The sequence below is a fragment of the Lathamus discolor genome, chromosome 6, assembly GCF_037157495.1.
Source record: "Lathamus discolor isolate bLatDis1 chromosome 6, bLatDis1.hap1, whole genome shotgun sequence".
Taxonomy (NCBI): Eukaryota; Metazoa; Chordata; class Aves; order Psittaciformes; family Psittacidae; genus Lathamus; species Lathamus discolor.
The window spans coordinates 37,761,827-37,787,275 of NC_088889.1; the positions used below are offsets into that span (position 1 = coordinate 37,761,827).

The window sequence follows — 25,449 nt, forward strand, 5'->3', positions numbered from 1 at the left end:
GGAAAGTTATTTCCCGGGAGCCATTAAACAGAATTAAATCCCACCCAACAGCAAATTCAACCTCTCTCTTCTCTGTCAAGGAGAGGCTCAAATCATCTGTAGAGATGCAGTGGAAAAGAAGGAAGAAGGAGACTGAGGAGTCAGAGTCTCACGGCAAGCCACAGAACAAGTCAGAGGGATGGAGAACAGGAGACTCTGTCAGGGAATGCTGTGGGAGAAATTAAGGCTGCTTGGGACAAACTGGATTAGTTTCTATTCAAATTGGTCTCGTTTCTATCCAAACATCCCCTTTTCCCTCTCAAGTCTAGAGCAATACTCCTTCTTCAGAAGGAGAAAGACCCTGGACAGGCTGTGAGGTCTCACCGGGGTGGTAGGTGGGCAGCTGGGTGTATGCCCAACCGGAGCAGCCGCATTGTCTCCACTCTTGGCCATAGGCAGGCAGCAAGCAAGGCCAGACCAAAAGAATAGTGGGGAATATAGGCTCTGGCAAATACTGCCTGGAACCGCGCTCCTGCCAACCCGGGTCACTGTGGCAGATGCTAGGAGCATATGCCATGAATTAATTCCACTTTCCCTGAGACACTCAGGCGAGAGGAATGGTGGTACCTTTCCAACTTATTAACATAGGAGCTCCCCCCCTACTCCCGTCACTTTGTCACACTTAATAAAACAGCCAGCCAGGGTCTCTAAGAGGCGCTTCAAAGGAAAGTAGCTGGGTCTGGCCTTTTTTCAGCTTTTATTTTCTACATTTTTTTTCCAGTGCTGCATATGCTGTCTCAGCCTCAATATTCCTCCTCCACCAACAAACTGCACTCTGGTAAGGCATCTCTACCAAGAAAGTCTATAAAGATTGTATCAATTATTATCAGCAAACCCAGAAAGTCCTAAAACTGATAGGACCTAGAACTAATTCTTTCTTTTGCCCTTTTACTTCATCTGTGATGAGGCTTGCCATTTGCCCAGGTAGTCTACTGAGCACTGAGCCTGCAAGAAGCTACCTGCAGGTCGATACTTACAGCCATCCAGAATCCCAGCAAATCCCTCGGCAGACACCCCAGATCAGCTCACTGAGCTAAACACGCTGTTGACAACACACACTTCGACAGGTTTGCAGCTCTCCCTCAGCACTGTATGAACAAAGCAGAACAAAGAGTAAGCAGGACACAAGACTCTACACTGAATTGCTATCTTTAAATTGAAGATGGGAACTGCTCACCAGGTATATGAAAGCCATGTTTGAATCAAGAACTTGAGGTTACTTGTTTCTAACACTGATTTTGCCACAGATTCGTTGTGTGGCTCCAGGTACACCAGTACACCTCGCTTTATCCCACTATGATACAGGTCTGTGGAGACCAACAGTGAACTACTGCTACATTCCTTGGCTAGGCACGGCCCGGAGGGCTGATGTGAGCTCTTAGGAACCAGGCACACTGTTCTGAAAACGGTCTCACTTCCCACCTCACTTGACAATCAACCAGAGCTACACCTTTTCAGGCTACAAGAAAAAATGTATACCTGCCCTTTCTTCCTTTGCATGTTCTTTCCAAGGGACTTTTCAGAAATGCAGGTTCCTGAGGCAGCTTTGTCACAGTTAATACCTACTGGTGTATCACCATGTGCCAAGAGCAGGATGGCGCACACAAAAGCACTTCATGGGCTTTTTTTAGCAAGAACAGTAACAGGAGCAGGCTCTTCTCTGCCAGCATCAGGACTTGAGAGGGGAAAAGCAACAGGTTTCAGCCACCTTCCCAGCACTGCAACCAAAACACGAGTGTGGAAGGAAGGTGGGCGGGAACAGCTTGCTGGAGGAAGGCCAGGAGCCAGACACCCACCTCACCTCCTCCAGCTGGGGGAGGAATTGAAAAGACATGGAAGCAAGTCTCAGTCTATTAAGTTTATTGAAGGAAATTAAAGAGACAACTTGATCACAGTGCACATAAATACTGAAGCAAGGAGAAAGTATCTGACAGCACTGCTTAACCGGGTAAAAGCATAAGCATGCTCAGGGAACAGAAGATGAATCTGAAAAACTGAGTCTAGAAATAAAGCAGATTTACTGATTAAATAAAAAATACTGATTAAATAAAGCTGATTTACTAAACTATTATAGTTTGCTCAATTTATTGTTTTTCCTGGAGCGTAGGAAGCATTTGAAATTCTCTTTGAACCACAGGTGTCACAGAAACACAGACTCTAGCTCAGCTGGGAAGTTTCTCTTCATACCAAAACAGCTTTCTTTGCTCAGAGAAAGACATCACGATTATTCTCCATACACTGGCCTCCCAAGCTTCTGTCTCACCTAGTCTTCTAGTTACAGGGGAGACTTCTTGGTTGTAAAAAACAGCTTGTCTCTCCTTGAGACAGATGAGCCTCCGCGCATTTTGGTGGCCCCAGACTGGTACCCAATTCCTTCTCTCATTGGTAGAATTGTTTGGCATATCAATTCTGATCTGAAATTTTGCAGAGTACTGAATTCACAGTGAGTTATTTGACCCGTCCTGCTGTCAGTACAAGAGTGGGAATGCAATGCTCTCTTACACCAAACGAGTCAAGAAAAGCAGCACAGCAAACTCCCAGCACCTGCACTGCCCCCCAGAAGAATATAGCAAGATTCTCCAACAGGGCAAGGCTTTGAAGGACACTGGCTTAGAAGTAATGTTTCTGTTTCCTTTGAATAATGACCAAGGTTCTTTGGGGGCAAGGTATTAACAGCTAAATGGGTTTTTCTTTAGATGACAATAAGAGTGGCTTACTAGGCTCCAAGGGGACACCCACCAGGGAGTTACCTTGTTTCAGAGCAGCAGGCTCCATTCTTTCACATGCACAGAATAAACAGCGTTTTCATTGCAAACTACCTATTGCCTGAAGCTATCTCCATTCAGGCTGTGATCTCATCTGATTGCAAAAGCTAAGTGGGGTTAGGCCTGGTCAGAATTTAGCTGGGAAACCTCAAGCAAAAAAAAAAAGAGGTGCTGTAAGAAGTGGTGTTGCTGCTTCCTCTGAGTCAATACAGAGGTAATGTTCCAGGAGAGAGGTTAAACTAGCAGGGCATGGCTGGAGGCTGCTGGATGAAGTGTAAAATGGACAACCTGGCATTAACTTGTGGCATCTGTTGTGAGGAAGATGGTAATCTTCATGTCCTAGGCAAACAAATCTATTAGCCTGAACTTCTCTGATAGTCATCACTGAAAACCACACTCCATTGCAAGATGGTCCACTACAAAGAAGCTGCATTTTGGTAGAGGAAAGATCGCCCATTGCAGTTACCTGTAAAGGTGCTAGTGAGATGGAAGTGACTGTTCCAAAGTAAATATTTTATTGTATTTAGAATTCTTCGTATCTTTTGAGAACAAAGATTATTATTACAAAATACCCAAAACTTCTCCCAACCTTTCCTATATAAAAGTCCTATTTATTTTCATGTCTCAAATAAATTCTCAAATACAAACAAGTGAATAGAAAATTAAAGTGCGAAACTATTTACAGGAGATACAAGTACAAGTTGTCTGGTGTGCCAGTGCTCTAGGGCAGACTGAGGTGGTCCTCTCTCTCAGACTGTCCCACATCCCACTCGGTCACTAGTTCTGAGGACACCTCTGTGAAGAGATGGTCCCAATCCCAGCTGACATCCTACCAAGAGGAAAAAGACAAGCATGCTGAAGTAGGTGCACACACAGTTGTATTCAGGTTGTTCTGTCCTGCTTTAAAATATCCCTCTGCCCACACCCCAAATGCTTTCTGACTTTGTCCCTCTGTACCACCCTGCAGAACCACATGGTGGCTACCAAAAGCCAAGACACAACACTGTTTCTTCATGGATCTGTGACAGTGCTAGGCCATTCACATTTTCCTTTACTAGTTCTTTCATCCTGATGAGGACCAATTACAGTGATGCATTAATCTCACACAGAGAAAGCTCTACCTATCTTTAAAATAATATTCAGGGTAAATCAAACCTCCATCAGCTTGGATAAACTCTTCCTTGCCTCTCTCCTCCACTGACGAAGGCTTACTTACCAAGTACAGTCTGAGACATATAAGAAGCTTTTGCCTTTTGGTGCTCCCACAAAAAACTCACCTCTTGCAGTTCATGCTCTGGAGCCAAAACTTTGGTGAGAAGCTTCAGGTCAACCTCTCCATCCTACGAACACACACACAGAGTCACGGTTTTACAGAGAGAAAGTGGACACCGTCATTTCACCAGGTAGGGCCTCGTACAGACAGACACATTTGCCTCATTACCAGACATATGCTTTGTCCAAGACAACAGTAGAAGCCTCATCTGAGCAGCAGATACCATAGCTATGCTGTTTACAGACACAACCAACCATGAAAGCCACACTGCAGAGAAGAACAGACTTGCAGGCAGACTGCAACTTGTTTGGATGATAGAGTTATGTATTTTGTGCAGCTGAGTATCATTGTGGATGATGATGGGAAGGAGAGGGAGTCACTCCGCTGCAACATCCACTTACCAAAGTTTGAAAGGCAGCATACTTCATTAGATCTTTGTCCAGGTCATGGTAGGTCAGCACTCGGTTCACCTGCACACTGCAACCAGAAGGGGTCAAAGTACAAGCCTGGGTAAGTGTGGAAGCACATTTGAGGAGAAGGATGGCAAGGACAGTAGTCTGGTGATACCAATCACAAGTGTCCACATTTCCCATGTGGACTCTTGAGAGGGATGTCCCCAGACAGAAGCAAATCTCATTCAGCAAATGAATAGTCACTGACAAATCTGTGTGCTAGGTTGTGCGCATGCATAAAAATAGAACGTGGAGCAACCATGGTCTACCTCAGAGAAGCCAGCATGCTGGAGAGAAGATCCACAGGGCCAGAAAGAATACAGGAATGTAATGAACATTCAAACAGCCCCAGCGCTGTACCAAAGCAGGCTCTGAGAACCCCATGGTACAAGCTACAGAATAGCAGGGACTTAGTGATTTCCATGTCTGAGCTGAGTCACAGCTATCAAATACAATTTCCTAAAATGCAGCCTTCAAAGAGAAACATGGTGTAGGGGGTAATACACTGTCATGACACACTTTACACATGATGCAATTCTACAGAAAAGACCTATGTTAATTTATGTTTGTGTTTGTTCATGAAGTCTTTTCTATTGCAGGGAGACCGTGGATACAGGAGGAACAGATGGGATTATAAAAGGAGAGAGAAAACAAAGAAATGAACTCTGGTGAGACACAAAGTAATTTCAAATTTACTACTATAAAGTGCCATTTGCTTTTGTTAACAGCTGTTGTATTACAACAGCTTCTCCATACTGTGAGAGAGGCACTTGTGGTCAGGAGTGAGGTATCCCACCCCTCCAAGTAAGGGTCAACAGAAACCCCAGCGTGTGATCTTGGCAATAGGCCCAACAGAGAAGAGAGGACTGTCCTGGTATGTTTAAGATAAAACACCCAAATTTTTATTTCATTTATTTAAAACTTGCTGGTCTCCCATGAGCTAACCCCAGGACTACTCTGATAACACCTTCAAACAATAGGATTGTACTTTGCAAATTAACTAGGTACTTGAGTAAGGATATCCTGTGGAGGGCAGAGCAGCCTACAACAATGCATAATCAAAATGCATGTGATAATGCATGTGTACTGGAGGCATTCCAGATTATCCAGGCAACCTTAAGTCAAGAAGTTCCTCATTTTTGAGAATTTGACTTTGCACATCAAATATGTCACTCTAGTGTAGGGTTGTTTGCCTTTTTTTTTTATATAGAGATGGAAGAGTCAGTAATTGCTTCCCCTATGTAACCAGAAACAAGAAGTTTGCCCTGTTGAGCTTGGAGCCCCACTGCCACAATACACAGGACCAAATCCTGCTGAATGGCACTGCTGCTGACATCCAGAGAGCATGAGATAAAAAGGAGTTTAATTTCACCAGCCATTTCGCATTGCTGATGAGAGGCTCAAGAGCACCTGACAGTGCTCTTACCTGGGAGGAGCTGCCACTTGCATGGCCAGATCTTCCTCCTGGACTTCCTCCAAGTCAGGGATCACAGGAATGTCTGCAACAAGAGAAAGCAGCAGCAATAAGTGGGGAGTGTTGTGCTCTCCTCTCACTAGAGACAAAGTTTCCTTTGCTTCACAGATATGAAACAGCCTGTTTCTTATTTGAGGAAAACACAAGAGAGTTATTTAGCAATGACTGGAAATATATTGTTTAATATTAAACAAAGCAATAAAGCTTTGAAGCTTGGGGTCAAAAGAAATCTTGCAAGAGAAGCAGACTTGAGCTGGGTAGGCACTCCACAGGCTACAGACCATGCATGTGAACACAACCTTGAAGCTGAAAGGAGCCAGCTGCACTAAACCCTGCTACCTATTTGCCATCATCCTAACAAAGGCAAGAATTTGCCTCTTGTAAGGTGTGTTACCATTTGCTCAGCTGCCAATCACTTAGGCTCTGCTAGAAATAAAACATGGGGCAGAAACTGAGACAAGCCATGTAAAACTATGAGCTGAGGGAGCTGCTAGCAGGGCCTCAGGCTGTGCAGAGGCCTGTGACCTCCCTGATAGCTGGAGAAGGCCATGCTGGTGGTCTAGTAGATACAAAGGCTAAGGGAGACACGTCTGGTTGTAATGTTATAAACCTTTTCATGATTTCCAGTGTGACCCTGGAAATGGCTGATGTCTGGGTCACTGAGTGTGACCCAGCACAAGCAATACAGCTGCTCCACCTAGGACGGATGCTAGAGACAAAAGCATGGAGACAAGGAAGAACTGGGCACACACAGAATCCTGCTAAAGGAGCAAGGTTCTGGCCACACATCATGCTTTTTGATTAGACAAAATGCTATAAACAGAGATGGAGAGAGGAAGAGAAGGGAAAGTAACTGGAGGTGCAAAGCAAGGACAGAGTGCACCAGCACAGAGCTACTTTAAAGACTCAAGGCCACAAGGGCTCTCCACAGACCCTGAGCCCTCGGGCTGCGGAGAAGCTGGTGGTTCGGCTCTGGGAAGAGGTATCCCTGGCACAGCGTGAGGCCAGGGCTGGCCCCTTCGGCGCTGGAGCAGGCTGGCGGCTCCCCGCTCTGTCGGCAGCGTGGCCATGCTGCTGCTGTCCAGCAGCAGGTGGCTGGGCCTGGCTTTGCCCCGTCTTACAGCCCAGGCTGAGATGAATATTCAGGAGCTGGAGACGCTTTCCCACCTACGGTGCTCAGAGCTCTGGGCAGGCTCTTCCCGAGAAGCCCCTTGTCCGGCCGCCTGACAGAGCTCCGCAGGCTCCCGGCTGCCCTCGCCTGCTGACGGGCCGCTGCGCACCCGTCGGCTCGCTGGCCGGCGGGCGGGGGGCAGCCCTGGCCCAGCTGCTGTGGGGCACGGGTCAGGCCGGGCCCTGGCGCGGGGGCTGTTTGGGGCTGGCCACACAGTGGGATTTCTCGCTAATTGGCTGCCTGGCGGAAGGCCGAGCGGGACGGGGGCTGTCGCGACAGCCTGGCCGCAGCACAAGGCAGTGACAGCTTGGCCAGCCTCAGCAGAGCTGTGCCTGCTAGCCCCCAGCCGCCCGAGGAGCGAGCGCCTGCAGAGCAGCTCTCCAACTCCGGCGAACTTCCCAAAGACATTTAAAGGGAAACTGCAGCAACAGGCCCCAGCCCCGAGGAAGCCTCTGCAGGAAGTGCCTCAACAGTGCATCGCGGGGCATGCAGGGCAGATCTCTTCCTGCTTGCAGGGACAATACACACTAGAAACTGCTATCCCACCGGCTCTACCCTGCGGGGCTCCCGTATCTTGCTAAAAGCTGTAGCAAAGTGCAATTACTGGACAAAAGCATCCCCATGGACAGGCAGGCTGACCCGTGGAGGCACCTGGTAAAACCTGCTCAGTGATAATGTGGGAGGGAGTCCCTGTGTATAAGCAACATAGACCAAGGAGGGAACAGACTGGTGAGACTGGTCCAAGGGGAGGAATGAAGCGCTGTGCGGAGGTGCCCTGTTAAGCCCAGGCAAACAAGCATGGCAATGGGATGCATCTTAATCTCACCTGAGCTAATTTATCCTTTTCAGCAGAACACTACGAATGGTGCTCATCAAACAACTGCCTGGTAACAGAGCTACCCTCGCCAATGGAGCAGCATACCCTGTAGCAGGAGAAGGTCAGATCCTTATCCCCTTTTGACAGCAGAAATGTGGGAGACCTTTGCAGCAAACTGACTTTCTTCACCCAGTGCTCGTTTTAGCAGCTATTTCTGAGGTCTGCTTTTCCCAGTTCCCTTTGGCTTTTGTTTATCTTTTTTGCACAGGAAAAAACTGTAAACTCAGGGCCCACATCAGTGATGGAATGTTCCATTAAGCGGGTTCCTGAAGACCCCTGGATTCTCCAGTGCTGATTTTATCTCACTGTCATTGAATTCCATGGAGAGATTCCCAAACCCCTTCCAGAGCACTGCCTCTGCTCTCTGTTAGCAAAATCCAGGCAATCGTGTAGAAATTCTTTCCAAAAGAAATTCAAGGCTCCAATATTTTATACACACTTTGAAAATGTTTAAGACAGAAGAGCTGGAAACGCTCTGGGGGCTCCTGCCAGTCCCTCCAACAAAGGCCAGAGCATGCTTGTTCTTACTGCAAAGAGTGGATGATTTGCCCATTTCCAGGCAGAAGCAATGCCCTTTAGGACTGTCAGAGACTGACAAGAAACAGAACAAAAATGTAGCAAATTATAAGAAAATACCAGCTCCCCAGGCTAACTGGTATCAGTGGCAAATCAGCCCTGAAATATTTGGGTCTTTATTTCACTTGTTACTCATAATTTCCTCTTCCCTCTGCCAATTCCCATGGTGCCACCTCTCCACAAACCCTCTCCCATCTCCCTCTGTACAGTTTGCAAGTGCCTCAGTTCTCACTTTATCACCAAGGACCCAACCCTTCCCCTCACTCAGTCTCTGGCTCCCTAATTGTTTTTGTTGCTCTTTTTGGGACTCACATCTTTTTTTCCAGTAAGCTCTGGTAACACAGCCAAGTCATGGCACTATGTCAGTTGCAAAGGGGGGAAGCACACGAGCTATTGGGCTGCAGCAGTGTAGGCATATGCTCTACTTTTAATATTGCTGTTAGCTGCCGTGTGACTATTTAGCATTAGTACATGCAGATATGTTCACAGGACCATGTCCTCCCAGTCTCACACTGCAGCTTTTTCCAGCAACAAGGTTACGTGACAAACCCCCACTCTGTGTGCTTTGCTCTGTGACCCACATTTTATTTTCTCCCTCCTGTTCAGCGTGGGGCCTTCAGATCATTTTCCAGAAGCCTGTGGTTTTGAGCAGAATCATGACACATACTTTACTGTCCAGGCTTTCATGCCAAAATTCAGTGCCCATGTAAGTAAACCTTAGAAATGACTGCACAATGTACCTACATGCTAAGGAGCTGCCTGTGTCCAACAGGAAAACATACCAGGTTACTGCAATTAAGTGAACAAATGGCCTGTGCATTACAAAACGTTTTGCAGCTGAGAAGATGTAGCTTCAAAACCTGGAAACAAAAAAATTATTCTCTGCAGTCTAGTTACAGGTTGGGGGTAGTGGTGTCATAACTCAGCTGCAACTTGGAGGAGAAAGGACCTTCCATATTGTCTCCAATATCAACAGATTTTAATCAAAACTATAGACAAATCTCAGAAGCAACATGAAAATCTTACAGCTTCAGCTCTTCTACTTTCGCACCCATTCCTGCAGACTTTGAAATCAGAACTGGTACGATACTAATAGTAAGAAACATGAAAATAAAAGTTGACTTACTGGTAAAAAATATTTAAAAGGAGAACAAATTGAGTACAAGCCATCTTACCAACCCTGGTCTCCCAGCTGGCCTCTGAATGCTGTACTATTACCTATGCCACCTCCCTCAACCAATCTCCCCCAGACAGAAGGCATCTGAATCTCCATTTCATACGGCAGATAACATTCCCAGAGTGAGTGCTCCTAAAAATGACACCCACTTGCCCCCTGAGAGTGAGTATTCTGCTTCGACTTTTAAATGAAGTGAGGGGAGAATAGGTAGACACACATGGCAGGTAGTGTTTTACAAGCAGAAGACAGGAGTGTATGCAACAGAAGATGGAAAGGGGAACACAAAAACTCTGCATGCAGTGACCTGAAAGAAGAACGGATGAGGCTTCCCTTTATGGATCAAAATGACTGGGAACAGAGTAACACAAAGCCTTTCCCCATGGATATCTCAGCCCATTAAGAAATAAGATATTTGCTCTACAAAATGCTCATGGTAGAGATGTGAATGAAATTATGAGTGAGCACCAAAAGCCAGATGACAAATGGAAACTCCTCACCATCTCTGAAATGATGGTGAACAAGAGTGAACAAAGAATGAAACCAAAATGAGTGTGTCCATGCAGAATGTGTACCCCATGCAGTGGGGTAAGAGACACTGGTACCAAATGTTGGCTTAACAAGGGAGTTATAAACTGCACTAAACTGATTGTCTCAGAACATCTAAGTCTCATCATATAACTCAGAATATGAATTTTAATACAATAGCTGGACTGAGCTAGGTCTTACACAAGATAAGTTATGGCAAAACACCAACAGCCTAAGGCAGAACTGTGTTGATGGTAGGAGGAAATGGTGAAGGGAAAGACTGAGGATGACCCATGCTACATGCAGGTAGCCAAACAATAAGCAAGGGACACTGGCTTTTTAAGTCACAGACAAAAGAAGGCTTTATGTGTTCATATTAGAGTACATGCAATAACCATCACCTTTTTTTACCTCTTAGCAAGTAACTTACTGACAGCTGAGGAAGACAACCACAGAAAGCAACAAACAGGAGGTAGAAAAACCTGCACCATGTTAATATCCCAGTGCTCCTGCAAGTTGGTGAGTTACACTTTTCCTCCCAGGCAGAGTTGATTTTTTCTTTAATAGCCATACCTGCAGGCTGGGTCCCTTAAAATCCTGCAAGCTTCCCATAAGTTCTGGTCCTAGCCCCAAAGACCTACATTCTCCCTTGGATACAAGACAGCACATAAGTGGGGACAGACAGAATCTCTTCCAGGTCAGGCCTGCAGTTAGTCAGCAGTGTGGCTGCCCTGAGCTGCTAATTTAAGTTTCCTGAGTCAACACCTTGCCATCCAAAAAAGCCCCCATCTCACATAGTCTCATTTGCTTCCCCCCAGCTGGGTGAGTATTTGAAAGGCCACTTCAGTGGACACTCTTGCAGTGGGGAATGTGCTGCCCTTCCTGTCCATACACCGCTCTATCCAAAGAACACGAAGAGGGTAGTGCTTCTGGAGCTGACCGTCCCCTGCCACTAAGCAGGCATAGGAATGAAACTAACTTTAGTTTAAGTTTCTTGCTCATAAAATGTAAAACTTAAATCATTACAATATTTCTGCTGCTGCAAAACTTTGTTTTACTGAATGCTGTTACCTTCTGCATCACATTTGGGGAATTTTAAACAGGCAAATGGAAGAAGGTCTGATTGAAGATGAAGTTAAGTGAAAGAAATTGGTCTCATTTAGCACATGACAGGATTCATCTGTGTTCCCAAGTCCACTGAGGTAGTATCATGGGCGTTTCATATTCATGAGCTGCTGCGACACTGTGTCCCCTCATTTACAAAGCACCGTGTTCAGCAAATTCTGTCCCTGTGGACACTCTGTGCATTTCATGGTCTTGTCAGAGAGACATCAAACACTTCAGTAACCAAATACCAGAAAATGGCTTTAATTAGTGCATGTCAATGCAATAAATAATTTTTCTCTCTAAGTGGAAAAATGAAAAATAGAAAAAAAAAAAAAGGAAAGAAAAAAGTGGAAAGCAACAGGCAAAAAATCTTCAAAAAAATGTAAGGAACAAGGGACACAGATAGCTTCTGCTGAACACACAAACAAGCTTGAAGCCTCTTGGAAGTTTTCTCAGGAGAGCGGCAGGCAAACGGAGAGGATAAAGAACACTCCTTTGGATGCTTGGATATTAATTTCATAGGAATGTCTTTCCCTGACTGAAATTGCCCAATATGGAACAACATACCTGCCTGATCAGGCAGCAGGGAGATGAAAACGAGTGAAAAGCAGGCAGTACCACAGCTACTAGGGCACTGCCTTGATAGCTGAGACAAGCGGAAGACAACCCGAGTGTCCCACGTACCAGAGCACCCTGTTGACAAGAGAATGGTAACAGTACAACCTGACCAAGCTGATGGGAAAAGTCATGCAGTGAGTGGGTGCCAGAGGATTCACAGGATCTAGCGGAGGTCATGCAGCAGATTCAGTACTGACTCTCCAGTCCTGCATTAAAAGATTATGCATTTGCCTTACTTCAGACAAAATATTTTTTTCCTTCAGCCACCAAGCTCGATGATACTGTCAGCTAGGCAGATGAGTGGCTGGGTGGTCCATCTGGGACTCTATTGCTTCAGTAGTGTTGTGCTTTCACAGACTGCACGGCATGGCATGGCATGGCATAGCTTCTTCCTCACCTGAGAGAATGCTGCGGACAGGCATTGGGCATATTTGCTACTTCCCAAGGCTGTTGTTGGCACAAAGCCCCTGCCAGTTTCAAGCCCTAGGAGATGTGAAGAGAGGCAGGGCATGGAACAGCCCTGTCAGATGAGTTGCTGGGCTCAGTGCTGGGTTATATTGTCAAGAAGTAAGAGCAGACACTGATGGCTGAACGTGGAATCTCTTAATGCCTAAGCGTGTTCACCAGCAGCAGAAGACAGAAGAGACTGGAGGCCAGACTCAGGTCCTGGAGTCCACTACATTCCTGAGGCTATCAGCGTTTAGAGTTGTAACATGCCTCCTAGCCTTACTAACAGCACCTTGACAGAGCACTATGCCTGCCCTCCTTTTCAGTAACATCTGTTTTCCTCTTTTCAAAGGCTGTTGTTCCCTGTTCCTTTGCAGTATTCTCTGGCTGAAACATACTTGGGAGGTAGTGGGGCAGCAGATGAGAAGGCATGAAATGCCCAGGGAGGGTCTGCTGAACTCAGAAACACAAAAACCTCCTCAGCAATTCTGGAGATGAGTGATTTTGCATTAGAGCATTACTGTGGCAGGAAAAGCAGCTTCTCAGGATGCTCCTGCGAAGTATGCTCAGGAGCAGGCATGTCTGATTCTATTTCATCCTCTTCATGTTACGTTGGAAAAACAAGACAAACTACATTTCTTTTATGCTAAACCTTAGGGTTTTTTTTATTTTTCTTATATATATTTATTAAAAAATGCCTCTTTGATCGGCAGCACCCATGACACTTCCACATCCAGTGACTTCTCAGAACCCTCCCTCCCTCCACACAAGGCCACCGCTGCTGACAGCCAGCCGGTTTTGATCAGAGCCACTCAGAATCAGATTTTCATAAGACAGATGAGGAATCTTACTGCTGCCCTCTCTCATATCAGATGAGAAACTGAGGAGGAGGGGGGACGGGTCCTGAGGGAATGACACTACAATCAAGGGCTACGCAGTCCTCTCTCTGTCCCTCCACTGCTGCAATTTTCAAAGGACTTTGCCTCAGGCAGTTTTAAATGATGGTGTCTCAATTCTGTAATCATCTTTCAAGAGCTTTTCCTTAAAGGGTATTTTAGGTAAACCTAGTCCGTCAACTACACTTATGGACTCAGCAATCACAGCCCCAATAAGACTGTGTATCTATCACATCACACAATTTAGTGATGGAAGATGCTTACCCAGACCATCATTTTCAGCCCCCAAAAATCTGTGTGTGCCCTTTTGCAATTAAGCTACCCACTGCCCTGGCCAGTAGTCTGCTGCTTCAAACAGGACTTCAGACATATCTCTTGGGACGTATTCCCTTCTCTCCCGCCCCACCCCCCCCCCCCCGCCTCACCCCCCCATCGCTGTCAGGAGGAAGCTCTCCTTCAACATCAGAGGCTCTAGATCAAAATGCCAGCAGTTACTGGAGGAGTTCAAACTGGCCAGGACCAACAGCTCAGTGGAAGCCATCCAGTTGGACTGCGTCTGCCCTTCACTGACCTTGCACAGAGCCTTCAGACAGCATGTTAGGGGAGCCGCCAAGGGGAGAACTGTAGTGTGCTGACAGAACCACACACAAAGGCCCAGTGAAGAATCCCAGAAACTTAGCAGTCTCTTTCACTCTCTGCCCTGGGCCCATCCCTTCAGCCCATTCACACCACTTCCAAAACACCATATTTTTCCACTCCATTTCTATTTCAGGGATGCTCAGAACTTTTCATCCATTTTAGCTCTCCCCAGACCACTTCCCCACTGAACCTGTGAACCACCCCCTGGCCGTATCCCTGACTACTCCTGCAAATTCCCCACTCTCTTACCCTCACGCTCAGCCAATACAGCTGTCCACCCCTTCAAGTCCACCAGCACTTGGCGTGTTCTGTAAAAACAGCAGCTCACTAGGCGAAGTAACTGGCATTCTGGCATCAGGAATGGTAGAGCCAACAATAACCCCCTCTGTGCTCTATGCTCTAAGCAGAGCTGAGAAATTTCATCACTGGTGTGTATTTGTATGCAGCTCAAGAGGTATTTTATGACTGTGAATTCCAAGTGCCAGATATCCTGTGCAGGCTGTCTTCCACCTGACAGACAGATATAACTCCCCATAAAGATGTGGGGATCATGGCATATGCCCACTTCCTCCTCTGTTGTGCACAGAGCCTGGACTCCCATGCTCTTCAAATGCAAAGGAGCTGCTGGCACTCACCAGAAGGGTAAGAAGTCCTTCTAGAGGTTTGACACTGTAAAGAGATGACCCTAATCATCAGCTCTGCCTCCTTGAGGAGGCTTCCCAGCAGGCAGGAAGGGGTTTTGCCTTGAGGGCACAGATCTAGTGACTGTCTCCTGGCAGCTTTCCTCACCTGCAGGTCAGGTTTGGGTTGTCTGTGTAGCAGTCAGGCTTTCATTTCAATCAGCTGTCTCATTCAAACACACTATATACTTTAAATAACAAGCCGTTGTTCCTGCAGACAGAGAATCGCACATCACATCCCAGTCCTCCAAGAAAAGCCCTGTTCTAGGAGCTATGAATCCCAAGTGTAACAGAGAGAAGGCGGGAAGGGACTTCTGAAGATGGAGCAATAGTCTATGGGGGAACAATAGCTGGGAGAGAGATGACAACTTTAGCTAACAAACCCACATAGAGTGCTGAGGTGAAAAATCAAAGGGCAATGTAGTGAGGAGACAGGCATCTGGGGGAGTGCAATTCAACAGTGCAGAACTGCTGGACAAGAAAGGAACAACAAAGAAACTTTTAGCCAAAAGAACAAAGCAGTTCGCTGATTTGGGGGGAAGGAAATGCCAGTATTTCTCACACCAATAGGAAACAACCCTTTGTAGCTGCATGCCAGAAAGTGACACACAAGCAGAATAAAGCCAAATAAAATACCCAAGCAAAGTCAAAGCACACTCTACTGCCCTGCTGGAAAAAGGACCAAAGGGAGGAGAAAGCCCTTCAACGTGAACTTGATAGTTCTGCCTTCCCTCCCACCTCATGGCAAAGAAGAGCCTGCATCTAGGAGAAGCTCTTGGCTGCTACAGAAAAGGAAGCAGTACCCTGTAGATAGCAGTTTTTAAATGCCACTGATAGTCTCCCATCTCTCACCTTGTGCAGTTTCCCTACCATACAGAGCTTAGTCACTACTGCCCATTTTTCCCTGTTGACATGGACAGAAAATTGAGCAATTACCCTTGAACTCCTCTCTCTCAGATTGCCCAGATTGCTACATACACAGCATTAAGCCCCCAATTGCCTCTGGCCAAAAGTGACTCAACTAGGCCTGTCCTTTAGGAATTAAACACTTTTATGTTGCTTGTGAAGGTTTATTATTCCTCAAGTTTGATGCATTAAATCCTGCTAAAGCAGGTTTCCCACTATGCAGAGGACGTGGGCCCCCCCATGACAAGCTTCAGCTGGACACACATCCACCTAGCAAAGATGTGTTACCCATTTGCTGTGCCTTCATACTAGCACATACTGTGTGCGTTCAAAAGGATGGGCACTAAGCTCACAACAGGTGCTGTAGGAAACCCCAATATCCATCAACTAGACATTCCAGAGCTGTTTCTGGAGAGACACTGCACTTTTTCAAAACAGTCTTTCCAGCCTGGAGTTTTACAGGAGCAAATGGTTCTTTCAGTCAAACCCAAGTCTTCGCTTTCCTGTGACTCAAAACTGGCTCCTCTTTGAAATGGCTCTCTTGCCCTTGACTAGCCTTTATGAAGAAGAAATATGGATTAGAGAAAATTAATTCTGAGCATGATCTGAGCCAACATACCTCATTGCTAGTATTTTAGTGGTTTGTATTGTGCAGTATGGATAACCTGCACCTTCTGAGTTTCCCTGTGCAACTGTAAGGAACAGCTAAAATTGCAGATAGTTCCATTAAGTCCCCACTTACAATTTCCCATATTGCTTCTGTCTTTCCACACAGCATGAGAAGTGACTGTCCTTCTCTCCCAAATTCCCCAGCGTCAGATGCCATTTCATCCACAGGGTAAATGGCCAGGGGCAGTGACAGAATTCTACTTTTATTTTTGAAAACATGAGGCATATCAAGCCCAAAACTCTCATCTGGGTGTACAATCTTCCCTCCATTCTCCACATGCCCAACTGGGCTCTTTCTACACCCCATGCTTTTGTAACACTCTCTTTTCTGGACTGCAAATTCTGAGCATCTGGGTGTTGGGGATGTATAAATGATCACAGCTGAGCACATTTCAAATACACAAGAATAACTTTTTAAGGGCGTATAGTTTTGTCCTTCATTCTTCTAGTGAAAAGGTTGGATGGGGGACAAACAATGTTAATGGAATGGTACAGCTCAGCTTTCTAATAGGTTAAAGGAAGGCGATCCAAATATATTGGTTGACAGCAGCAATCATTACGCAACTGTGCCCGTTCATATTAAGGTGTACAAGCTAACACATTATGCAGCACAAAATAACCGTGACCCATCCTTGGGGATCCATACACCAATGTCTTGATTTTTGTATGTTTAGAATCTGAGCTTTACTGTTACAGTTAAGGACACAAGCTCAAGTGCAGTTCTGTGCGAAGAGGAGGCTGATACAGCTCAACATACGGCACAGCCACAGCATTCTACTCCCTTCCTTCTACACTGCACAGTTATTGTATCATAGAATCATAGAATAGTTAGGGTTCAAAAGGACCTTAAGATCATCTAGTTCCAACCCCCCTGCCATGGGGGTATCTCTCTGCTTATTTAAAAAAGTAATTTTATTCAGGTTCCGGAGTATATTTATATGTCACTCTTCTTCACTGCAATTGCTGAACACACATGGAAAACTCCTCTCCCAGAACAGCTTGCTTAATGTCCCCACAGAAACAGGATGACAAGCATGCAATGCACTGATCCATTTAGAGATTTTCTATATGCAAATTAGATCTACAACCCAGTGTATGTGACTGTACCAGAAACGGTCTGGGTAGGAATCATGATCAGATTAGTGTGATTAGTGTGATTCTTCTAACACACAGATTTAATCCAAAACTGAATTCTGGTTTGCAACAATCTGAATTCAACTGTTAACCCTAGGTTAGGCACACATAAGTAACTGAAGTGTACTAGGACTTGCCATGTCTTCATACCACATTCTGCATCAGTTCTATTCTGTACTTATTACCCAAGGTCTTGGAGCACTGAAAGTCACATGCTGCAAACACGTGGCAAGCATTTTTATGCCTGGTTAGCAAAGACAGTTATTATACTCTGAATACAAGACCAAGGTTCAACAAGAAGGACGGCACGTATGCAAACAAAGAGCTGTTCAGAACAGACTATCAGGCTCAGTGACACACACTGAAATTTAAGAAGCCCAAGAAACTTCCCAAGGGAAAAATCAAGTCTATTCTGAAGATGCCAATGCTATAAAGGTGCCACTTCTGGCAGTCATATGGTCATATGTTGCAATGCTTAATCTGTCTAGAAGACCCAAATAATGGGTCTTCATTTAATCTCATTAACCATACTGATGTCTGATCCTTTGTGACTCCTGTTAATTCTTCTAATGCTTGATGATATTTCACAGATGCAACTTTTTATATTAGCCCTTGAAAGCTGAGGTAGCTCCTAGAGACATTAATGAAATTCTATGCTCCCTGCAGTTCTCTAGTGCTTGTCTTGAAATCCATACTGCGGATTTTTCCTAAGATTTCTCCTGGGTCATCCAGTTTGAGAAGAGCAGGTGATATACACTATGAGGAAAACTAGTGCTAAATCAGGAGCCCAGTAGATTTCACAGCAGCCTGTACAGGGATCTGATGGGATTACCCACCAGTGCCTATGTTTAGTTTATGATCTATGATCTTAGATTACAGCAAGAGGATTTTTTAAATTAAGAATTCCCTCATGACAGAGACCGCAGGAGAGTGGTGCAGGCACTTGTCCTGATGGGAACAAGACAAGGATGTTACCATAAAACCATAAGAGAGACTTTAATTAGAGCATACTATCACCTAAACTAGGAGACAGCAGTGATTTCTTCCCTGTTCTTAACCTTTTCTTGCTCTTTTAGTTCTCTTTTTGCCCCAGTCCACTATTCTCCATGTGGTGGTAATCATAGAGAAAAGCATGTCCTTGACACTTTCTTTCTTCCCAAAGGTGCTTTACCATTCTGTGTTAACAAAAAGCCAGAGTTAGACTACAGGTTCACTCCTCATCCTCCTTCTCAATCCCCTTTGCACTCTCCCTCATTCAGCAGCTGGGGAGACAAGCAGCTCCTACATTTCTTTACCCCTAGGGTGGTTCATTTCCTTGCAATTTCTTACAAGATGCCTTTGCTCACTTTACTGGAGAACCCCCAGATACGCATGCAGGCAGTTCTTGCAGTAGTTGATACCTTACCTCCTCCATCATCTGATGCCTCCAGGCTCTGCTGTCTGAGACGATGGCTGCAGCAAAACACAAGGAAGAATGAATTTCAATTGCAAGTCCAGAAAAACATCTTGTTGTGTCCCCTTTCTCCCCACAAGCCTCATGGCCTGTTAAGAGGAGAGTCCCCAGGTACATTTAGCCTGCAGACTGACCTTCCTCCACACCCCTCCATTTAGAGTGCTTAAGCAAGATGCCTTGCACCTGGGACAAACTCCTAGGCTGCAGACAGTAGGGCCTGGGGTGCATCTGGGAGGGAAGTGGATGTTTTCTACTTTTCCTTCTTTCTGTCATACGGGAATGACAGAGCTAACACCTACTCCAGATCTACGGAACTACAGAATGACAAGCCCTGCCTCATTGCAGGACACATGACATATAAATTCATGTCAGGCTCTACACCCTTTCCAAGTTCCAGATCTTGGTGTCGCATGTCCCTTCTCCGTGAGATCAGATTAAAAGATGTGGAAGAAGTATCAGCAACAATAGGAACTTACTCTTCTACTTCTTCTGCATGTTTTCTTCCTGACCTGCAAGATAAGGAAAGGCTTATGCTTATAAAAGGCTAGAGAGAATTTTAAAACTGCACCTTTCTCTATATCACTGTTATTGTGTAAAACAGTCCCTACACCAGGTCTGATATAACACATCACAATCTGAGGAGTTCTGAGTGACCATTAAACCAGGGATTCAGTGCATCAGACTGAAGTAGAACCATTTGGGCCCAAAGAGACAGCCTTGCCCAGATACAGCAAGAGCCATATTCCCTGTTTTTTTAGTTTCTCAGATACTTTTTCATCCACTCTGCCATTAGCCACAGGTAAAAGTTGCCTTACCTGGGTAGACAGGTCGGCACATCAAGGAGTGAAGAGTATGCTATGCTCTGTCTACCTACCCCTAAGAGATCAACAGGTCCTTCCTCCCTCTGATCATGCATGAAGATTATCTGGCTGCCTTTGTAGGTTAGGAGGCCCACCTGAGCTGGCCAAGTTCAGGTCAGTATATGCGGTCACTGCAGTAAATCAGGGTTGATCTGGCTGAGTTAACAGGAGTTCATAATAATAATGCAGGGGGGAGGCACTGGCAAATGGCAGCTCCCTTGCTCTCCACCCCAGCAAACCCAGAAGTAATTCAGTCCCGATTAGGGACGCTTGTTCAATATTCAAAATGTAAAACATGGAGGTTGCTGAACCAGCACTTTGAAAAGTTAATTAAATGCCAGGTTTCTTTTTAGCAGCTACTCCATCACTCGCTGATTGCTTTGGCCATTTTGCAGAGTGAAGTTTCATCTCTATGCACTGGGAATATTTTCCCCTCCCTTTAAGTCAGAGTGCCATGACAAAGAATACATGGGGCTCTCCCCTTCCACATGCACTGTCCCAAGACACACCAAGATATAAGAGAATTTGCTTCATTACCTTGCACTGCTCCTTTCAAATCACTTTCAAGAGATGGTACAGGCCTCTCCTCATCTGCTTTCTGTTCTAGTGTTATAGTCCTCATCTAGCTCTCCTGTGAATAATCTACTCTTCTAAGAGCAACAAGCCAAACACAGAGGATGTCTAGCTATGAGAAGAAAGCCTCTTGTCTCCACTGCTCTCCCTGAAGCTTGTAGTCTGTGAGAAGGTAAAAATTGCCTTGAAACAGTGATGTGAGCCCAGTCATATCCCCTGCTATAATCAGAACTGCATCTGTGTAGGTGACGTCTGCATCTAGGCTTTCAGCTGTACCTGCACCCTTCTGTTCACCAGAAGAAACAGAAGAGCAATGGAGCTGGGGAATTCAGGGAAGAGCTCTTCCAATGAGGAGCAACTGTCCAGCTCCATCCTTCTCCCCAGTGTTAGTGCAAAGCACTTTTTGTGAACCCGCTGATACTATGGAGAAAGAAAGGGATGGTTTTAGAGAGCCAATCACCAGCTGTCACCGGAGTTCAGAATCTGAGAAGGCAGAGATGGAAAAATGATGCAAGCTTTATCCTATTCCTCCCTTCTGCCTTCACAGAACTGCTTCCCACACCTGTCTTCAGAGCCTTGCCCTCACTGAGCCCAAACATCCCAAATGATGGTTTTGCACAGCCTTGCACAGTGAGATGATTTCCTGGAGGTTCCATCTAACCTTTTCTTAGCTTGTTTCCATTACTCTTGATAATTGCCCATCCCCAAACAACACTCTATTCCTCAGTACTCACATTCCGCACATCTCTGCTCATCTCCTGTCCCGAGGCATGAGTGAAACACTCCACGTGTTTGTACTTCCCAGGAGAGGGAAGGTCACTCCTGCTGTCCCTGTAAGCAATTTCTGTTTCTTTTTTCGAGCTCCCTGTCATGACAGATATCCAGGTGGCCCACAGGGAAGGCAGTCATGTGTTAGTCCTAGAGGCAGAGACTACTTCTCTTGCATTCCAAGACTTAAGCTTTCTCAACTTTTCCTCACTATGTTAGATTAGGAAAGGAAATGATGAAATAATTGCACTATATGGAAAAAAAGAGTGATTTGGGGAACAAATTCATAAACCAGAAGGGTAGAATAGTACTAACCCCTTTAACCTCAGAGCCCAGGTATTAGAATGCTCTCCTGTCAAAAAAGACAGTTCTCTCCTCTCTCTAGGGCAAGCTAAAGCCCCACGGTCAGCCTTGCCAGGAGAACACCCTACTCCCTATGCCACAGGGTCCAAAGGTGGCAGTGGGTGACTGAAGTCTCTCATGCTGACAGTGCTGTGGTTTATAAAGAGCATTTAAATGCCAACAGCACAGGAGCAGGAGCAAGAAATTACTGCTGTTCTGTATCGGTGAGACATTTGCTTCCAGTCACCTGTACTAGATATGTTTGCTAATATATACAATCATAGAATAGTTAGGGTTGGAAAGGACCTTAAGATCATCTGCTTCAACCCCCCTGCCATGGGCAGGGACACCTCACACTAAACCATGTCACCCAAGGCTCTGTCCAACCTCGCCCTGAACACGGCCAGAGATGGAGCATCCACAACTTCCTTGGGCAACCCATTCCAGTGCCTCACCACCCTCACAGTAAAGAACTTCCTCCTTATATCCAATCTAAACTTCCCTTGTTTAAGTTTGAACCTGTTACCCCTTGTCCTGTCACTACAGTCCCTAATGAAGAGTCCCTCCCAAGCATCCCTATAGCCCCCCTTCAGGTACTGGAAGGCTGCTATGAGGTCTCCACGCAGCCTTCTTTTCTTCAGGCTGAACAGCCCCAACTTTCTCAGCCTGTCTTCATACGGGAGGTGCTCCAGTCCCCTGATCATCCTCGTGGCCCTCCTCTGGACTTGTTCCAGTAGTTCCATGTCCTTTTTACGCTGAGGACACCAGAACTGTACACAATACTCCAGGTGAGGTCTCACGAGAGCAGAGTAGAGGGGCAGGATCACCTCCGTCAACCTGCTGGTCACGCTCCTTTTGATGCAGCCCAGGATACGGTTGGGCTTTCTGGGCTGTGAGTGCACACTGAAGCCGGCTCATGTTAAGTTTGATTTGGAATAGCATTAGCTGATGAAACTGGTATCTCAAACCAGTTGATAAGCTCACAGGTAGAGAACTGTCCTGTAAATATAGCACGAGACTTCCAGAGTTCAGGATGGAACTGCATGTTTTACACTCTCTGTGACCTTAATGATTGAGCTGTTAGGTAAAGAAGATACCAATCGGCCTACTATTTCCTTTCTTTTTTTTATAAGGCTTCCTTTCATTTTGTTTGATGGCAATTACTTTTTCATTCTTTGTTTCAGACTGGGAAAAAAAATAATCACAAAATATTTTTGTTTGTTCCTGAATAATCTTTTTCTTTTTTGGCCCAATTGCATTACGTAAATTTACCTAACAAAGTGGCCTTGAAATGAAAGACAAGCTTTGCCTTGTGTCCTAAGGTTAAAAATCTTCAAGGCACTAGGGAAGACTGCAAAAGGTGTCTTACCTCCAACCCTGTCCATTCCATAATATTCTATCAATGTATCTATAAATTCTGTACACAGAGATACTATTCCTGCAGAAACAGTCACCTGCTTGTCTCTGCTCTCCAGGTGCTACAGGAAGCCCTGCAGGCATTCCTCATGAAGTTACAGCATTGCTTTAAGCATCCTGGAGTACTTTCCCAAGAACCCTCTCAGCTTATCAATGCCAATGGCAACATGTTGAGACCAACATTTCAACCCTCAGGAATATCAGGCCTGGGTACACAGCACCCTTTTCACTCACCACTTGGGCACAGCTTTCTAGTGGTGAGTGAAGGCAGGCATGGAAAAAAACAGACCATAAACTCAAGCCAGCATAAACAGATTTCTTTCTCTTTTCTTATGTTCTCAGCAACAAGAAGTGCACTGCCCCAGCTTGTCTGCTCCAACAGGAGGGACAGCCCATGGAGGGCAGCAACCAGTGCCTATAAAATGAGCACTTACGTTTCAACTGTAGATACAGCCACTCCAGTAAGGGCAAACAAAACAATCCTGGGAGCAGAGCTCGGAAATGTATTCAATCTGATGTATTATACATCAGCCACCCCCAATTTTTGTGAGGCAGTGATACCTCTGTTTCTGTTATTTCCTCTGATAAGCCCATTGCATCTGGAAGGCCAAAGAATACGGACTGGCCCCATCACCTGGACAGGTCCGTTTGAATTCCGTTTCACTGCAAGGCTGTCTGTGCTCTCAAACATAACCAAAATCCCAAAATACTCCCTCTGGCTTTGGCCAGCTGCTGACCCCCTATTTCAGGATGTTGAATAGCTGAGAAACTGGGCAGAAGACCATAACTGACCCCATGCAACCCCATGTTTTGTAACTCCTAGTACAGAATACCTATTTCTCTCCCACCTGTGTCCTGAGGCTATAGATCTGATCTCACTCAAGTTCTGGACAGCAGGAATCCTCTCTCCACATTAATGAGATGGGGTTAAACCTCAAACCCAAGGCTTTGCCCCACACACCCCCCTAATGCACAGATGCGCTGTCTTGGAGCTGCCTGCAACTTCTAAGCTGAAGGGTGAAAGGCAGTTCTAATGTAGACATCATCTCTGTTAAACTGTTTCTTTCCCATTTAATGGACTACCACGGAGATCTAAATGGAGATAAAGTAGCAGGGCTCAGAGAACAGCCAGGATGCTATCTTTATGCAGCATGACAATGTGCAGTGGTTAATTAGACACCGTTAACCTATTTTAGCAGGGGACATAACTGGGATGAATGGGGGGAAATGTCCTTGAAATCTTTTAATGTCCAGAGCTCGTGAGAGCTCTAGACACACTTCAATCGTGCACGGAGCCACAGCCGGGTGCCAGAAGGCCAGTGCGCAAGAGGTTCTCTCCTGCACACCCAGGAAGGTGTGAGGGCGGCCAACGCAGATAGAGGTAAAGCAAGCAGTTACGGGGGCTTAGGACGAACACTGAAGCGGCTGGACAGGCGTGCCCGGGCTAGCGTGGCGGGGCGGCAGCCGAGGCCGAGAGTGAGCTGGGAGCTAGGGCTGCCCCTGCCCGGACGGGCAGCGCTGCCATGGTACCGCTTCGTTCTCGCCGGCCCTCCCGCCCCGCCAGCGCAGGGGCCGCTGCCGCCGCTGCTCGGGGCCCCGACACGGCCGCCCTGCCGGGGGCCGCCCGCCGACGCCGCCGCATTGCCGGGCAGCGGCCGCCCTCTGCCGGGCCCTGGCGGCGTGGCGCCAGGCCCGGGCTCCCCGCGGAGACTGCGGTCCTCGGTCCCCCGGGCAGCTGCCGAGCCTGGAAGCAGCCGAGCGCCGGAGCGGCTACGTGACTTCGGAAGCGGTCACACGTGCGAGCGGCGGGGGGTGCGGGCTGCCCCCGGGGCGGTGGGACGCACCGCGGGACGCACCGCGGGAGCCGCGCGTCGAGATCGCGGGAGTTTTCGGTACTTCACAGGGCCCTGGCAGCGGGGCGAAGATTTCATCTGCCGGCGTGTTAGCGTATTTCCTGGCATGTCTCAACCGCTTCTCTGTATGAATCACGTGGAACCAGAAAGCTGCTTCGAGCTGCCCCCCTGCTAAAAGAATTAAATGGGAAAAAGGGGAACGTCCTGGTGCACAGAGATACATTTTGTTTTGAAGGCGCAATCAGATGGAGATGGCTCACTGGGCAGCATTCTGCCTCTGCACTTCCATCCAAAACCATACCCACCTCAGTGCCCAACAACGGGCGGGCTCAGCCCACAGAGACATGAAGCCACAGAGCCCTTTGCCTCCAGGGCATAGACTGTGATTCAGGTCTAGGCCTGAAGGAGGATGGGGAACAAAAAGATTAAAAAGGACACCGTAGTCTCTTGCTCAAGTATTTTTTTAGTGCCCATCACCACAGTGAGTGGGTGGTGAGCTACGAGTCACATCTTGTTCAACAGCGTAAGACACAACTAAGTTACACATCCAATACGATACACAAGTGCTAACTGACCAGTTCTCCCAGCTCTCCAAGTGCGGGTCGTGGTCACTGCTTGTTTGCAGAGGCACAGGGATAGAAAAACATTCGTCAAAGCTGTATGTAAAACAGAATTGTAGCCCATGCTGGAAAGCACTACCACAAGGTGTCTTCTCAGCTCTTCCACTGCACCCTCCTTGGGGCTCCAATCAGTTGCTTC

At 46.5% G+C, this 25,449-nt stretch overlaps 1 protein-coding gene across 3 annotated transcripts in view; it reads right to left on the minus strand.

Annotated features, from left to right (window-relative positions):
- Positions 1-1,882: 1,882 nt before the first annotated feature.
- IFT43 (intraflagellar transport 43) overlaps positions 1,883-25,449 on the minus strand; it is a 48,297-nt gene continuing 24,730 nt past the window's right edge. For all 3 annotated transcript variants that reach the window (XM_065686060.1, XM_065686059.1, XM_065686058.1), the window contains 6 exons: positions 19,355-19,387; positions 18,831-18,877; positions 5,956-6,028; positions 4,479-4,554; positions 4,082-4,144; positions 1,883-3,633 (listed from right to left, as the gene is read on the minus strand). In XM_065686060.1, the coding sequence (XP_065542132.1) occupies positions 3,526-3,633; positions 4,082-4,144; positions 4,479-4,554; positions 5,956-6,028; positions 18,831-18,877; positions 19,355-19,387 (400 nt within the window). In that variant the 3' untranslated portion in view covers positions 1,883-3,525. The remainder of the gene's footprint in view (positions 3,634-4,081; positions 4,145-4,478; positions 4,555-5,955; positions 6,029-18,830; positions 18,878-19,354; positions 19,388-25,449) is intronic.